This window comes from Lepus europaeus, chromosome 17 (genome assembly GCF_033115175.1).
Source record: "Lepus europaeus isolate LE1 chromosome 17, mLepTim1.pri, whole genome shotgun sequence".
Classification (NCBI taxonomy): Eukaryota; Metazoa; Chordata; class Mammalia; order Lagomorpha; family Leporidae; genus Lepus; species Lepus europaeus.
Genome location: NC_084843.1, coordinates 71,903,331 through 71,916,158, shown reverse-complemented (window position 1 = coordinate 71,916,158; position 12,828 = coordinate 71,903,331). Strand labels below are relative to the sequence as shown.

At 41.2% G+C, this 12,828-nt stretch overlaps 1 protein-coding gene across 3 annotated transcripts; it reads right to left on the bottom strand.

Annotated features, from left to right (window-relative positions):
* Positions 1–220: 220 nt before the first annotated feature.
* On the bottom strand, positions 221–12,605 carry GHITM (growth hormone inducible transmembrane protein). Of its 3 annotated transcripts, none has more exons than XM_062214216.1 (9): positions 12,534–12,605; positions 10,552–10,719; positions 9,400–9,499; positions 7,742–7,853; positions 7,328–7,469; positions 5,733–5,841; positions 3,703–3,891; positions 3,022–3,193; positions 221–1,623 (listed from the first exon to the last, which is right to left on the bottom strand). In XM_062214216.1, exons 2-9 carry the CDS (start codon positions 10,678–10,680, stop codon positions 1,539–1,541), a joined length of 1,038 nt encoding a protein of 345 aa, XP_062070200.1. In that variant the 5' UTR covers positions 10,681–10,719; positions 12,534–12,605; the 3' UTR covers positions 221–1,538. The 3 variants fall into 3 exon arrangements, with proteins under 3 accessions (XP_062070200.1, XP_062070199.1, XP_062070198.1); XM_062214215.1 differs by lacking the exon at positions 12,534–12,605 and adding an exon at positions 12,441–12,525; XM_062214214.1 differs by lacking the exon at positions 12,534–12,605 and adding an exon at positions 11,644–12,141.
* Between the last annotated feature and the right edge of the window lie 223 nt (positions 12,606–12,828).

Sequence of the window (12,828 nt, the reverse complement as noted above, 5' to 3'; positions counted from 1 at the left end):
GAAGTAACTAGGCAGAAGGGCCAAGTAATTCACTCCAGGTCACATAACGAGCAGAAGAGCTGAGGTTCAAATATAGGCAGTCTTACTTGCTACAGGTACCATGGTCTTTTCACACCATACTACATTCCACACTGGCAACAGACCAAGTTATTTTCTTGAAAAAAATCCCTACTTGAATGGCTATGATACACACAGTTCAGTTAAAAAAAAATCACACCAATTACAATGTTGCTGGAACTTTTATTATCTCAGAAATAAGCATTCTATGTACTTTGAGATGGTTAAAATAGTTATTTCTGGATTTCTGTAACAACGTTTCTCAAAAATAGCAATCATTTCAATAATCACACAGATGTTCCTCTATTCACTAAAGACCCCCCAAAATAACTCTTATCAAAAAACATACAAATGTCTCAAGAAAGCATACACAATGGTCTATATAAACAGAAGGAAAATTCTGCCAAAGGAAGCTAAGTTTTTTTAATTTTAAACATATTTCATAAAGACAGACTAGTTTTTCTTTGCTTTTTAGTGCTTACTCTGAGAGGGAATGCAAGAAACAGTTTCAGGAAAAAAACTGCTTTCATGATCTCACGTGTAAGCCACAAACAGACTTTTCTGATAAAGGCTTTAAAGTCTGATGAGATGTGAAAAGCAAGTTTCTATGCAATTAGACACTTCAATAAATATACAAAAAAAAAAAAACAGCTCAGTAACTCTGAACATATTCTTTGTATAGGTAACAAAAGCAACAAATCTCATGGTCTGTACTTTTGAGAACAGCTGTGTAAAGATACTTTGTTCTAGGAGATTCAGAAGTAAAACTCACATATACATAATTCCAGCAGGAAATCTCCACATGATACACATTTTTGGGTATCCCAATATTTTCCTGACAAAGAAGTCAGCCACAACCACACCTACATTGTGAAGACAGCCCTGCCTGAGAAGCAACAGCAGGAGAATCCACCCCCGGGGCCTTTGTTTCACTGAGGAACACAAAGGCTCCCATCACTTGCTTCTTTTCAAATACTGGGACATCTCTCATTGGCTCATCAGTCACACAAGTGCAACACTCAAGTATTCAAAACAAACTGTGGGTGACCCTTTACTTCTCCCTGGTTCCTGTACCAAACCTCTACATCAATTATGACATTGCTTGCAATGTTCTGCATTCTAAACAAACATGTAGGGAAAAGTCACAAGAACGCTGATTTTTACTTAACCTAGCAAATATAAAGATAGGTAAAATACTTAAATTCTTGTAATAGAATCTTACTTTCCACATTCACTAAAACATTTTAAAATTCAAACATGAGAATTGGAAATATGTGTGCTTATTTGGAAGAGAACTACTGAATTTATTCTCTAGAAGAAAAAGTGACTGGAAGCATGACATTACTGGAACATTTACACAGGCTGACATGTTATCTTCTGAACTTCAAAGAAAGCTGCTTGTACAAACTAGTTAATGAACACCTGCTCCTATTTAACAAGCAAGACATCTGATGTAGTGGAGAAGCCAGAGCCGAGTCACTTCACTTCTTTCTGTTGCTTCCAGTTGCTAGCATAGTTGCAACTCGCATAAATATATTTAACGTATCCATGTAGATCCCCAGCATGCTAGAAAGAAAATTATGCCATTATATTAAATGCAGTTCTAATAATTATGACCAACTACTTCTTACTATAGAATGGAAGAAACAATATAGCTTATCTGTTCTAGTTATATGAGGTGGAAATTTAGTAAAAATAAGATGTTTACTTTTCAGTTAAAGTCATAGACTAGAAAATAGGGCTTTATTTCTGCCAGACTAATCTTTTAAATGGTAAATGGCAATTTAAAAGATCATTATTCCATTCTCTGGCACTCATGAGCATAGCACTTTGCAAAAAATAAAACGCCAAAAAAAACCCACCAATTTGGGTGACAGACAAAACAAAACAAAAAAAAATCTTTATAAAAACTTGTCAGACTGAAGGCTGGTATTTTAAAATACACCCATTTCACCCCCTAAAGAAAACTGTTAAGCTTTATAGTAACATTTACAAAAAAAATCTTTACATCAGTTTTTAGATAAAGAAAAACAAATCACTTAAAAAAAAGTGATATACACTATGAAATCCAAAAAAACTGTTTAAATAAAATAACCCACATTTTGGTAGAATCCAAGAAAAGAGAAAAAGTATTATAAAATACTTAATGACAACTAAGGCTGACTATCTACGAAATGAAATCTTATAATAAAGAGTTCCCAATTTTTAGAAGTATAGAATACTTTTCTATGACAAAATTCTAGTAGTTACATACATTTCCACTAAACAATATTTGACTAAAGAATATCTTTTTCTGTTTAAAGACTAACAATAGCCTATCAAAAAATTTAACCAAGAGCACGTTATTACATCATAAAGCTAATTAACAAAAAAGGCAAATATTCTGACTTGACCCAATGAGTATCTAAAAATTACAGTTAGTTACAACATCAGCACAATCAGGTTTCTGGGTATGTCTCCTTGAGTAAGAGGGAAAGAACAGAACAAAGATATGGTGAAGTAGCTGCGAAGATGACCTTTTCTGGAAACAGCATGGTCTTTGCAGATGTAATCAAGATCTAAGTTAGGAAGAGGTTGCACTGGAGTAGGGTGGGCTCTTAATCCACTATGGTGGTCTTAAAAGAGACAGAGACACAGGGAGAGTGGCAGGTGAAGATGATGGAGAACAAAGTGCTGCAGCTACAAGCCAAGGGACCCCGAGGATGGCAGGCAGAACAGCAAGCCCAGAGACCGTGGAACAGATTCTCCTGCAGAACCTTCCGAAGGTACCAACCCTGACAACACCTGGGTTTCAAACTCCTGGCCTCCAGAACTGAGACAGAATACATTTCCGTTGCTTGAAACCATCCAGGTTTGTGACACTTTGTTATATGGCAGCCTGAGGAAACTAACATACCCATTAAGACGCCAAACTCACATAAATGATCTTACGTAACAAGGTTAACAAGACTGGTGATCACTTACGAATTGATGGGATCGTATTTCTGAATTCCATACATTGGTGCTATTTCTGCACGCTTGATTACTTTCTGGGTATCATACAGAAGGAACATACTGAAGAGAACTAATCCACCGTACACTGCCACTGAGTACAAAGTGGCACCAGCCACAGAGGTTGGTGGCAGGAACATAGATCCTGAAATCAAAATGAGAAAAATCGTAATACTGTAAAATTTTTTCCTATACTTGGATTTATAACATGTTATAAATCTTAAATTTTTTTTTTTTTTTTTTTGGTAAGCTGTGCAGGTAGGAAGACAGCTAAGTGTGTGTACTGTTACATCTTCTTTACATTAGTTCAAAACCTGTGCTATTCATTTTTTTACTCGGTCACTTCATCACTTTACAGGAAGGCTCTTGCATCAGAGCAATTTTTATGTTTCTAGATCAACTCTCCCATTTTAGGTGTATCTGATAAAACCAGTAACAATGGCTGATCATACTGCCAAGATTTTTATATGATGCCAAATAATAAAATCCAGTCAAACTAGTGGGACTATGTATGTATATATAAATATAAATAAAAATAAATATTTTCTCAATAATTTTTAGGACTGATTCAATGAAGGAGAATACCTGAGCATTTCAGGTTTTACGACATGATGAATCCAGCACCAAGAACACAGTGTCAGCAGAGTGGCTTACCCAGAGAGGACGCAAAGACGAGACCCAGGCCTACTCCCAGTGGGGCTCCCATGTTCAGAAACTTCTCACTGGGTGCACACATGGCCACAGTGGAGAGGCCTCCCACAATGCCAGCTGTGTACCACGCAGCTCTGATGAGAAGAGGCCCCCCGAGAATTGTCAGAGGAGCCACTACTGCACCCATCACACCTAGGCAAAGAGAGCAAGCACTGGTTAAGTATTTACTAAATAATAACTAAAGGGAAATTAAAGTGCCATGTTAGCAAATCATGCTAATTGATAACCTTTCCCTTTGGATACTACCACCCCTAAAATTCTATAACCAAAATCTATGGGGCAGTCACAACTCACAAGTACAAACACTAACCTACATATTTAGCAACTTCATCAAATTCCATATAGCACACTATTTGGACTGGAGTCTATTGTGTGTCTATAATATTCATACAAGTAAGGACTGATATAAAGAGATTTAAAATGCATAGAGTCAAACCTACTGGGAGAGAGTATACAATGGTAATCTTAAAATGTAGGAACTTCTAGCACAAACACGGTTGTTACTTTGTATAAGAGGGATGCTATTACAACACATATAAAAATTAATTATAACTCAGATATTTATAAATATCTTCATTAAAAATTACAGTGAAAAGTGCCAATAATCAATTAACAAAAGTAAATGGAACTCTTTAAAAATAATCTTAGGTAAGGCATTATTTCAGTGCTGAGTAGATTAAGTTGCCCATTTCTTGTCTATCACATTGTTTATCTCATAAACTAGGCACAGGAACTATCTTAGTATTGAATTTACATTACTAGTTTGCCACTTTTGCAAGAGTAACATTTCCAGATCAAGTAATATGGTATACTGTACCTCACAATAATTAATAATTTAAATATACTTTGTGCTCTAAGAACTATATTTGGATAAAAATTTCTCTGTGTGACATTCCCATTATCTTTCCTACTGATCTTATAATTGGCAGCAAAATTTTTGTGACACTTCCTCTACTCTCAGATTTTTAAATTTTTCTAAAGATACCACAGAAAAATGAGTCTAAAGTGATCTGAAATCTGTGGACACAAAAGTAAACCTATGCATGTACTAAACTGTTAGAGGGGACAAGTCCAATACAGAGGCTGTCCATGGTCTTAGTAACACAGACAACTCTTCAGAGCAGAGTTTGGGCAATGATATAACCAGTATTATCTGCAGAAAATTGTAGTTTTTTTTTCTTTTTTTTTTTTGACAGGCAGAGTGGACAGTGAGAGAGAGAGAGAGAGACAGAGAGAAAGGTCCTTCTTTGCCGTTGGTTCACCCTCCAATGGCCGCTGTGGCTGGCGCGCTGTGGCTGGTGCATCGTGCTGATCTGAAGCCAGGAGCCAGGTGCTTCTGTTCTTCCATGTGGGTGCAGAGCCCAAGGACCTGGGCCATCCTCCACTGCACTCCCAGGCCATAGCAGAGAGCTGGCCTGGAAGAGAGGCAACCGGGACTAGAACCCGGTGTGCCGGCACCACAGGCGGAGGATTAGCCAAGTGAGCCGCGGAGCTGGCATAAAAAATTGTAGTTTCTGGCTGGCGCCGCGGCTCACTAGGCTAATCCTCCACCTTGCGGCGCCGGCACACCGGGTTCTAGTCCCGGTCGGGGCACCGGATTCTGTCCCAGTTGCCCCTCTTCCAGGCCAGCTCTCTGCTGTGGCCAGGGAGTGCAGTGGAGGATGGCCCAAGTGCTTGGGCCCTGCACCCCATGGGAGACCAGGAGAAGCACCTGGCTCCTGCCATCGGATCAGCGCTGTGTGCGGGTCGCAGTGCGCCAACCGCGGTGGCCATTGGAGGGTGAACCAACGGCAAAAGGAAGACCTTTCTCTCTGTCTTTCTCTCTCTCACTGTCCACTCTGCCTGTCAAAAAAAAAAAAAAAAAAAAAAAATTGTAGTTTCTAAACCTGAGGTTTACTGAAATTATGCACAAGAGACAGCTGTGAAGAGCCATCCAAAATAGTATTCAAGGCAACAACTTGAACTAAACATACCAGAATGTAGCAGCCATGCAAGATGCTTTGGGCCTGGGCTCTGCTCATACGATATTGACTGTACCAGCATTCCAGCTCCAATCATGGCTGCAAAGGTTGCACCAATGGTCTGAAACACACATATTAAGAAAAATTGAACTTCACATAAAAACAGAAACCCAGAAGTTTCAAGAACAGTTTGTCCCTTCCAAATAACCAAATACTACTAGACTCTTCTGCCACATTAAAGGTCTTGAGTGTATTTCAGCTTTGGCTAATTGAGCAAGAGTGCCCTCTACTGGCACAAATAAGATTTGTAGACTGCTTCAGGATAATGAATTGAGTCTAAACTGGCATTACCATCTTTTAACAATTTTATTGTTGTTGGACAGGACGTGATGGGAACTGTAGTGCAGCAGATTAAGCTGCTGCTTGGGAGACCCACATCCCGTATTGGATTAGGGATTCACGTCCCAGCTACTGTGCTTCCAATCCAGCTCTTTGCTAATGTGCTTGGAAAGCAGCAGATTATGGCCCAAGTAGTTGGGTCCCTGTCTTTCATGTGGGAGACCGGGATAGAGTTCCTGGCTTCTGGCTTCAGCCTGGCCCAGCCCTGGCTGTTGTGGTCATTTGGGGAGTGAATCAATGGGTAGAAGCTCTCTATCACTCTCTGCCTTTCAAACAAAATTAATAAAATCCTTTTTTTTTTTTTAAATTTTTTTTATTTGAAAGGCAGAGTGACAGAGAGGCAGAGGCAGAGGCAGAGAGGGAGATCTTTCATCTGCTGGTTCACTCCCCAAATGGCTGCAACGGCCAGAGCTGGGCTGATCTGAAGCCAGGAGCCCGGAGCTTCTTCAGAGTCTCCCATGTGAGTGCAGGGGCCCAAGGACTTGGTCCATCTTCAACTGCTTTCCAGGCGCATTAGTAGGGAGCCAGATTGGAAGTAGAGGAGCCGAGACTTGAACCGGTGCCCATATGGGATGCCAGCAGTGCAGGCGGTGGCTTTATCCACTATGCCACAGCAGTAGCCCCATAAAATCTTAAAAAATACAGTTGGGCTCTATCCTACAGGTTATGAGGGGTGGGGGGAGAGAGAGAGAGGGAGGGAGGGAGGGGAGAGAGAGAAAGAGGGGTGTGTGCTGGCGCACGCACACACACACACACAATCCCAGGAATTACTCCTTAATTAAAATAAACATTTTGGTATAGTACAAGAGGCATTTCTTGAAAATCACTGGTGACCTATTAAGTAGAATATATACAACACACTGCCTTAAAGTTCATATTTGCTACATGAAAACCTGCAAAACAAGCCCCTCAACTTGGCAATTAAGTACCTTTTCTGTGTCTTTGTCTTTATTTCATTGCTCCAAACGCTGCTACAAAATAGAGACTTATTTGCTATCTGCTGCTAAATAACAAGGATGGTAAGCTTGATTTCCAACCCCTTGGTCCTACTAAAATAGATATTCAACAAGGATTAACAGCTGATGTTTCTGAATATGCATTTCCTTCTGTGTCCCAGCTGTACTTGTAACACACAGATTATATGAACAAAACCTTGTTCCATTTATTACTCTTTCCACTAAAAATCCCTTCCCCCAGTACTGACTTACCACCCAGGAGCCTTTCATCATGAAGTTCATGAGGACAGGAGTCCTGGTGACTGCCATGGCAGACAGAGCTGTTAGACCAATACTTCCTGCTAAGTACATGTAGGTAGAATGGATTCTATCTTTCACATACTGAGGCCAAATTCTGTAAGAAACACAACAAGGTTACCTTATGGAATTACAGATGTAAATTCCGTAGGATCATTTACTAGCTGGGTGATAAATCACTTTAATGCTTTACCATGGAACTATGCATACTTTGGAGTTACTATACTGATTAAATGACATAAAACATATAAACACTTCACACTGTAAAAAGCAACACATTTCCCCCCTTGCTTAAACATGAGGGTACTTAAGAATGAGAAGGAAACTGGAGACTTTAAGGTTGGGACTGTTTGGGAACAGTTTACTTACACAGCTTTTTCAATAGCTCCAATCTCATTAGACATTCCCAAGCCATAGTAGCACAATGCTCCAAGACCAACAGCAGCCCCTCCAGCAACAAACCATCTTCCCATCTGATCAACTATACAACACAGGAGGAAATCCAAGTCAGCACGAGTCTTGATTACATCAGAGAGCTGGGGGGAACCTTCACAGTATGTGTGAGGGGAGTATTTTTTCACACTAGCCACATGAGTACATGTGGGGATACAGAAAAGGGTTCACAGCAGACCAGGACAGAAGAATTCCATGAAATCAAAGTGTAATCAACAGTGTAAAAAGGAGAAGATCAGACTTGATGAACCTTCAGCCCTATTCCAACCGTAGTGAGGAGGCAGTTTATCCATAGATGTGGAGATCTCTGTGATCTACGGAGGTTGGGGTGTGTTTTTATGATATTCTTAGAAAAACGAGAGGGAAATGTTGGCATTCGTACCACACCACATCTAAAGTGGCAGCAACAAAGATGAAGCTTTACACAGAGCCAAGAAAAAAAAGAGGACCAGATGTAATTAGTGTTTCAGCAACTAAGAGAGGGGGTACTTGTTTCAGAGTACTGATAACCAACTTGAAGTCAAACTCAATGGAGAATAAACCTGATTACTAAGAATGCTAATATGTATCACTAATATGCTAATATGCATTACTACATAATTCACATGATTTGGTCTCTAGGGTCAACTTACTGATCAGAAATGTCCTGAGGGATACTGATTAGGGCTCTCCCCACTGCAATCTTGCAAAATGTCTGTAGTTTAAGGATCAGTGGCATTCTTTTACTAGCTTTGGGAAGATGAACAATCTAGTTTCTGAACTTGCAAAGCTGAAATTCAAGTTGTGAACTAAACCGACTTCACTAAGGTACTGCTCTTCTGACAGGCCCCAAATGGGTCAGAGGACCCTTCCTGGACAATTAGGCTTTTATTAATATCTATGTTTTAGTAGTGACTTCACTTAAAACTTATACAAATAATATATGCTTGAATTAAGATTCTAGAACTTCAATTGGCCTTCCTTAATGGATCACACCTTCTACAAAATGACTTATTGTTAATAATCCTTCTTAAAAATGAAGAAGGTAAAATTTTCATAATTTTTAAAAAAACTTATTTGAAAGGTATAGAGAGAAAGGCAGTCAGTCAAAGATTTCCCACCTGCTAGTTTACTTCTCAAATTTCCACAACAGTCAGGGCTGGGCCAGGCCAAAGCCAGGAGCCCAGAACTCAATTTGGGTCTTTCGTGTGGATGTCAGGGACTCAAACTACTTAAGCCATCTACCTGCTGTTTCTCAGGATACACATTAGCAGGAAGCTGTAACTTGACAGTGCAGGCAGGACTCAAACCCAGGCATTCCAATATGTCCCAAGCAGTGTCTTAACCACTGAACCAAATGCCTGCTCCAAATGTAAAATTTCCACTGGAAAAAATATGACTGGAAACCATGGAACCCAAAGTATCAATCTTTTCTGGATCATCAGAACTCTAAGAATAATAAAGTGGCCTTTTTTTTTTTTTTTCTAGAAAATGCACATAAGAACAAGTTTGTCTATATTCTTAGCAGGATGATCACACACCTCTTAAAAATCTATCCAAGGACTCCAGCTTAAAAACTAAAGGCTACCACCTACTTTTAAATATTTTTTCCACTGATGGTTCCAAAGCTGCCTCTTTGAGGTCTTGGCCAGTTTTCCCACGTCGAGCCCCAATTCTTGTCTTGGTGGCATATTCCTGATATATAAACAATCACACATACCAAAAGAGTGTTATTCATAAAACAAAACAGGATATCTCTTTACACTAAAAAAAAAAAAAAAAAAAAAAAAAAAAAAAAAAAAAAAAAAAAACCTCTAGTTAAATAAGTACTTTAACTTCTTGGTTTAAATTTCAGAATATTTGTTTCTTTTATCAACTACAGACTCCACTTACATACCTAGAGTTACTGAAAACACTAGTCAAACATCAAGATGATAATCTATTAACTTTTTTTTTTAAAAATGGTCTTTAAAATTTTCATGGAAAATGTGCATTCTTAAAAAACCGCATGGTTTTTTTTGTACCAAGAAAACTTAACTTTTAATTCCATTTCCCACAAACTTTTCAAAGTACCCTCATATTAGCTACATTTTGTTATCTGGGAAATGGGATCAAGAAAGGGGTCTCTCCTGAACGCACAGCCAAGGGGAAGGATGACTTTCAGCTCTATTTTGGCTCGTTTTCTAAAGTGGAACAGTTCATTTAAGTGGGAAAAAGCTGTCTCCTTTTACTGTCTGTCTATTCCCCTTATTGCCTCACATTTCAAAACTCACATTCACTCTAATTTGAATGCTAGTGGAGACAAAGTAGGTTTCTTTCTAACCTGGCAGATTTTATCATTCTCTAAACCAGAGCTGAAATCTCTTTAATAACTTATTAATAAGCTATTAGTCAATGAGTAGCATCCCTAGGTTCTTAAGCTTTTGAGCGTGGGCCCTGCAATCTCTTTATTGCAACACATAACTTTCACTCTCTTGTGGTTTACTCGAAATTTTCCAAATGAGAAGTCTCATGAGCTATAAGTAAAGGAAAAGTCCTAGAGCCATTTCTCTTTTCCATATGTGATAAGGAGGGACTTGAATGATATGAAACTAATGAAGAAGAAAGAATCGATTAGGAACACTATCAAGGCTAATTGTTTCAGGAAATCACTAGATACAGCAAGCAAGCTTCACACTCCTACTCACCCTACCCCATAAACACAAAGAGAGAAAGGCAGCAATATAAAACACACAAGTAATTTTTACCCTGCTCGGTGTTATGAGCCACTGTTTCTTGGTGATGGAATTCTTCACAACAGGAGAAGCCTTGGTGAAAGCCGGGTGGAAAACCCTGGAAGGCAGTGTCCGCAGACACACAAGCCTTGCAGCCAGCATGGTGGTTCAGCACCAGGTTTACCAAGCAGATCTGAAATGCTAGTTATAAAGACCAAAAAGAAAAACAAAACAAAACAAAACAAAAGTCATTAACCAACTAACGAAAGGACACACAGGAGCTAAGGACAACGATGAATCATCTTCTGTTAGAAGACAGAATAACGTGACCTTTTAAATTTTCAACGAAAAATCCTCTGCTTGCCCTTGGTAGTCCAAGAAACCTACCGCACAGAACCCAGTATAACCAGTAAAAGAAGGCATGATTCTGAAAAATTACACATTTTATACCATATGGATGTTAGCATCTTAACGTCTTACAGGGGCTGTCATGGCTCTTAACATATGTACTTTTGGCTTAAGATGACACCAGCATTTAATTGGGGAAATTAAAAACAATCTGTGTAACTTTTAAGCAGAGGGTAAAATGTCATCCAAGGAAGAGCTCATGTTGTACCAAGGACAAAAGACATCAACAGAAGCAATATTTCAGCTAAACATGCCAAATACAACTTCTCTTCGAAATACCATATAAAAATACTCAGACAACTTATTTTATATATGCCTTACTGCAATTATATAAAGGACATTCAGTTTTTCAAAGTAAACTCAGTTACTGACAGGGCTTTCTTTATGTGAGACTCTTTGGAAGTGTCCCCAAAAGAAAAGCATGTAAAATACTGGATTTCCTTTAACTCCAGAAGAGAGTATCAGACAGATGGTCAACCACCAATCAGCTGAATGTCTCTCTGTAATGCCAAGGTGACTACAACAGATGAGAATGAGGGCAGGCAAAAGCCAACTTGAGCTACCCGCCTATCTCTACCAATCATTTGTAGTGAATGTTAGGCCAGTGAGATCAGTCGGAGTCTCATTTTCCCTATCTGTAATGTATGGTACTGAAATAGTGCTCAACCCACAATGCTGACCCGTGGATTACCCGCTTCGAAATGGCCCAAGATGTACCTTAAACGGCAGACTCCTGGGTCTTACTTTGCTGCTAACGACGGGACTAGGAAAACCTGTGACAACTGGAACCTTCCCTCCGCCAAAGCTAACAACTCTTGCTTTCAAAATGCCTATCTGAGGGTCCTTCTGATCCCTGGAGCTCTTAGGTGTGCACAACACTGGGCACCTGTCCTATGGGAAAATACCGAGTTCTCCAGGCAGTTTCATGCCATTACGTCATCAGCCTGTCTCGTCCTTGGTCCACCGGCTCAACTCCAAAGAGTTCCAAGCTGGGGAACAGCTCAGAGTGGGAATCCGGCTCCCCCACGTTCTGAGCCTCGGGTGCCTTCGCTATATAAGTTGGAGACAATACTGCCGACCCTTCTATAAGCGCTTCTAATTAGTATTGAGGAGGTCAGGCGCCTGGGCCCGGGAAACGTCTACGCAGCCCGCCAGACTCGGCGTGACAACCCAGCAGCACGTCCCCAACCTCCCAGCGTCAACACGCGACTCAACGCCACCCCCACCCCTGGCGCCCCTTTATCTGCCAGTGCGGGGGCTGTGCGGCCCCGGCCATGGGCATGACTCAGCACCCCGCCGCCCAGGGAGAGGACAGCGAGGGCCAGCCCTGGCCCGCTCGTCCCGGATCCTGTGGACGCCACCCTCTCTCCCGGTTCCCGCGCAGGACGGCGACCCTGTCCGACCGTGACGCAGCGAGCAGCGCCGCCGCCTCCAACCCCACCCAGCGGCCCCGTCAGGCCAGCCTTCGGGATCGGCGGGAATCCTAGGAGCTTGCCCACCCCGGGCAGAGGTACCTCAGTTCCCGGTCACCTCCACCACGCAGTTCCCCTTCCGGGCCGGCGAAACGCGCACGCGCCCACCACCCCGGCCCCCCGCCCGCTCCTTACTGTCTCTGCGCGCGCAGTCCTGCAGGCTCACTGCGTGACGCAATATCCGGAGAGGCGGTAAATAGCACAACCAGCCAATCAGGAGCAGGCCTCTGACGGAAGGGTGGGCCTAGCAGGGGCGGCGGGGTTCCTGGTTAGTTGGGTGGGGCCAATGGAGGATTGCTGGAAACGTCATAGTTAGCGTCCAGTTGGGCAAGGAAGCTGTTTTCGCCCATTTTAGCTCTGGGCAGCGTGACTCACATGAGCTTTCTCTGCGACCTTTTCTTTGGCAGCGGATGCAAAAGTTGTGTAAGAA

Excerpts from the sequence above, each read along its gene's own strand:
- GHITM (XM_062214216.1), bottom strand. The coding sequence starts at position 10,680 with ATGCTGGCTGCAAGGCTTGTGTGTCTGCGGACACTGCCTTCCAGGGTT. Across the intron at positions 9,500-10,551 it reads GGCTCATAACACCGAGCAGG|GAATATGCCACCAAGACAAG; the intron begins GTAAAAATTACT and ends TTTATATATCAG. Across the intron at positions 7,470-7,741 it reads GGAGCTATTGAAAAAGCTGT|AATTTGGCCTCAGTATGTGA; the intron begins GTAAGTAAACTG and ends TGTTTCTTACAG.